At 37.4% G+C, this 4,150-nt stretch overlaps 1 protein-coding gene across 1 annotated transcript; it reads left to right on the forward strand.

The window, feature by feature from the left end:
* Positions 1-2,990: 2,990 nt before the first annotated feature.
* Positions 2,991-3,662, forward strand: LOC134206641 (uncharacterized). The gene has a single exon (XM_062682370.1). The coding sequence runs from the start codon at positions 2,991-2,993 to the stop codon at positions 3,660-3,662; it is 672 nt and encodes a 223-aa protein (XP_062538354.1).
* Positions 3,663-4,150: the final 488 nt, after the last annotated feature.

The raw sequence follows: 4,150 nt of genomic DNA on the forward strand, positions 1-4,150 counted from the left end.
GTCAAATACAAGCCTCTTAAAAAATAATGAAGTAATTTTAATCATTAAATGATTTTATAATAATAAATTTTATCATTACTTTGAGCACTTACTATTTGAACAGTTATGCGCATTTTAAAAAATAAGTCAAATTCTCTTTGCTTGGATTAAGGTACACCGGGGCAAGTTGAAACGGTTTTTTCAAAGTTGAAATTCGAAGTGCTGTAAAAAAATCACCCTTTGATATTTTTTGATTCCGTTTGCGGTGTTTGCTAGTTCAGGCCAAAGATTATGCATAAAAAATAAGCAACCTTAACTAACTTTTTTATAAATATTTTGTATATTTGAATTATTTTTTTATATGCATCGTTTCAACTTGCCCCGCGTATCGGGGCAAGTTGAAACACTGCATTATATACAGACATAAGCTAATTTTGCCGTATTAATAACAAAATGTATGTACTCAGTGAAACTCAAGAAGCACAAGGTTGTAAAGGTGACTATAATACTGCCAGGATTCACATAAAGGTCCCATGTAAGTTTTCGACGATTTTGATTTTCTTTCAGAAATCAAGCTTAAGATTGTCTCCTGTTTAAGAAAAACTGATAAAATAGTAGGCTTTGTTCTAGAAATTTGAAAACAAATCCCACTTTTGTTGACTCATCTTGATATTTACTCGCTTAAAATCGCATTCCAGATTTTGATACTCTTTTACACAAAAAATAAACTTAAGTATGGTCCATTTAATTGTCCACAGCAATATATACAAATAAAGAGTATTATGTAAAATTTTTGGAAAGATAGTATTTTTTTTGAATTTATTAGTTTTTTTCTATATCTACATATAAAACAAGTTTGAAAAATTCAACGACAAATTACTAAAGGCGGAGAAAATGACATGAGACTCATATGCGAATAAGGGCAGTGTACAACAAAGTCACAAGAATTTTCAGAGACCAAATTCTGGAGAACGCACTTTGCTGAAAATTCATCAAATTGATTTCCTACTACTGGTGACCACTCGGATTACTATTCAGGATGGTTCATTATTTGGTTCACTTGTATATTGTGCACTTGAATCATTCGGTTGTGGCTTCTTCATAAATGCACATTAATTAATCAGCCAGCAGATCTCTCATAAACTCTTCCGATTGGAGAAATAGGCAACTGGGAAAGCGAAAGGTGGAGTTAACGAAATGTTTACATACTCTATGTTTTATTTTTTTTGATAGTCAGTGCCCAGTAGATTAAGAATCTCAAAACTGCATTTTAAACAGGACCCATTTTCATTCTAGTGGAGATTGTAGGAGGGTTGCATTCATGACGAAATGAGCGAAAATTCATTACAGTTATTTCCAGAAGTTTGCATGTATTTATAAATTTATGTTTTCCGAATGTATGTATTTACGAACCTTCATCATGGTCCTTCATGTGGAAAAAAATATTACTTTTAATTGCGAGGGTGACGTTTTGAATCGTTGTTTCAACTTGCCCCGCACCACGTATTTCTATTTGCCCCGATGAGTTGAACATGCGGACCAATATCAAACAACCAAAATACAAAAATTAAAACGGGTCTTTCATCGATTTTTCATATTCATTATGCTTATTCAACATTGAATGATTATCTACCGTAAAAAATTGATGAAAAAACTCTTCCAAACATCGTTTGAGACCTGTTTCATTGGCACGTCAAATATTTGGTTTGGATTTTGCAAATGGCGAAAAATAAACAATAGCAGGAATTGGTTTTGAAAACTGCAATCTTCCGGGCATGGCAGAAGATGCGTCTAGGGAAGTAGTTTGTTGAAAAAAATAATCAGAGCACTCAGTCATTTCCCATCTTAATTACAGCTTCCGTTTCAACTTACCCCGCATTTCAACTTGCCCCGGTGTACCTTACACATACGCTACTGTTGCTTTTTGCTTCCAAATGTAGTACCGTAATTATAATCAAATTCAAAAAAATATCAAAAACAGTTTCCTTACATTTTTATTTGCTATGAACCGAATTGAAATAATAAATACGTTTTTGTGTAATAATTTATTGCAACTGCATTATCTATTATAATTATTATTATCTATTTCACTCAAAACAGTTACAATTGCGACGAAAAAATAGGTAAAATAATGAAAGTGGAGAGGTTAGTCCCTTTGTAATACATAAAATGCAGTACTTAGATTAACCAATTAAAAACAATGGTACAACTGCCTTTGGTTAAGTCTACTTTGTTTATTCAAAACTATTTAGGATGCAACCAGGATGTGCTGTTCAGGATGAAACCAGTCCACTATTAGAATCAAACAAACAAGAATCAGTCATCAGAATAAGGTTCCGATTTAAAAAAAAATCTAAATCTTCAGCAGTCCTATTCCATCTTGAACAGTGTATGGAAATGACATTTTTCTTTAAATCAAATTAACACCTTTCGAAAAACTCGCATTTTATAAAAGTAATAATAGCTGCATTACTGGGTATACCTCTGACAAAAAATAAATCAGAAACCAGATAGTTTTTTGATAGTTTACAACGGCGCTTTCAATTTTTCGGATCAACGTTGAATGGTTTTGAAAAACCTATGTTATGTAAATACAAATGAAATATACATTTAAACAAATTATTTGACTAAAAAATCGATGCGTTTTCATCAAATATTGGTAAGCAAAGAAAGAAATGTCCCATTGGCTTTTCTGTCCTGTCAAACTATATTTCGATTTCTTCTTCTTCTTTTTCTTCTTCTGGGCACCACCGTACTGTCTAGCAGCAGCGATAGCTTGGGGATGGCACAGCTTTGTTGCTATATTGCCAACGATTTTGTTTTGAGTCTGAAGGACTTGTGGTGCGCACTACCAACATGAATGAGTGCGCCCCTGGATACCCCATGTGGAGAAATGAAGGTTGGCGCCGCCATATTTGTTGCCAGTCAGTTGAAGTGATAATAAAACAAAGACACACGCGTTTTTATCTTCGTTCCGCGTTCCGTTTAATTATTGCTAGAAACGTCCGGTGATGTGGTTCGCACAGGCCGAGGCGCAGTTTGCTCTGGCCAATGTGGTGCGCGACCATACAAAGGTCTACCACATCATCGCAAAAATTGACCAATCCGTCATTTGCCATGTGACAGATTTGGTCACGAATCCGCCAGCCAATAACAAATACGACACCCTCAAACAGCGTCTGATTTCCCGATTCCAAGTATCCGCACAAGGTAGATTGGAGCGGCTGCTGAGTGCTTGTGATCTTGGAGACATGCGTCCAACCCGTCTACTTGCAAAAATGCAAGAGATCGCTACTGGACTGAATGTAACAGACGATTTGATGAAGATGCTATTCCTTCAGCGGATGCCTCCCAGCGTGAAGGCCGTACTTTCAATCAGCGACGGAACTATCGGGAAGTTGGCGGAGATGGCAGATAAAATGATTGAGCACCCATCCTCCCACATAGCCGTCGTTTCAAATGTAGCTTCTGCTTCGGATACCGTTGCTGATCTACAAAACCAGGTTGCGGCTTTGACGGCTGAAATTAGGAACCTGAAAGCGACACGCGGCGCATTCCGAAGTCGATCAACATCTAGATATTCAAGCCGTTATCCGGAAGACGAAATATGTTGGTTCCATCGCAAGTTTGGCAGTCAAGCTTTGAAATGTCGGGAACCATGCAGATACAGTTCAAAAAACTAGATTCTCGTTCGCTCGAAACGGCGGGAGTGAACGCAGATGCAGTCAGCCGCCGTATCCTTCTATTCGACCGTTCATCTAACATGCGATTCCTTATCGATACCGGTTCGGATGTTTCGATAATTCCGGCAACAAGCAGAGACAGGAACAAAGAAGCGACACCATTCATCCTACATGCAGCGAATGGTTCGAGAATAAAAGTGTATGATAAAAGATTTGTCACGATGGATTTGGGGTTACGTCGTCGTTTCAACTGGCCGTTTCTTGTTGCTGACGTGGGAATGGCAATTATCGGTGCAGACTTTCTCGCAACGCATGGCATTCTAGTGGACTTGAAACATCGACGGCTAATTGACGAATTAACCAAGCTATCATCGACGGGCGGTATGACAGAAACATCGGTTCATTCTGTAACATTGATAGCTTCCGATCACCCGTTCCGGGAGTTGCTGAACGAGTTCAAGGAAATTACTTTACCGACGATGATCAGA

This window comes from Armigeres subalbatus, chromosome 1 (assembly GCF_024139115.2).
Source record: "Armigeres subalbatus isolate Guangzhou_Male chromosome 1, GZ_Asu_2, whole genome shotgun sequence".
In the NCBI taxonomy this organism is placed as follows: Eukaryota; Metazoa; Arthropoda; class Insecta; order Diptera; family Culicidae; genus Armigeres; species Armigeres subalbatus.

What these genes read in the sequence shown, in the direction of transcription:
- LOC134206641 (XM_062682370.1), top strand. Translation starts at nt 2,991, where the DNA reads ATGTGGTTCGCACAGGCCGAGGCGCAGTTTGCTCTGGCCAATGTGGTG.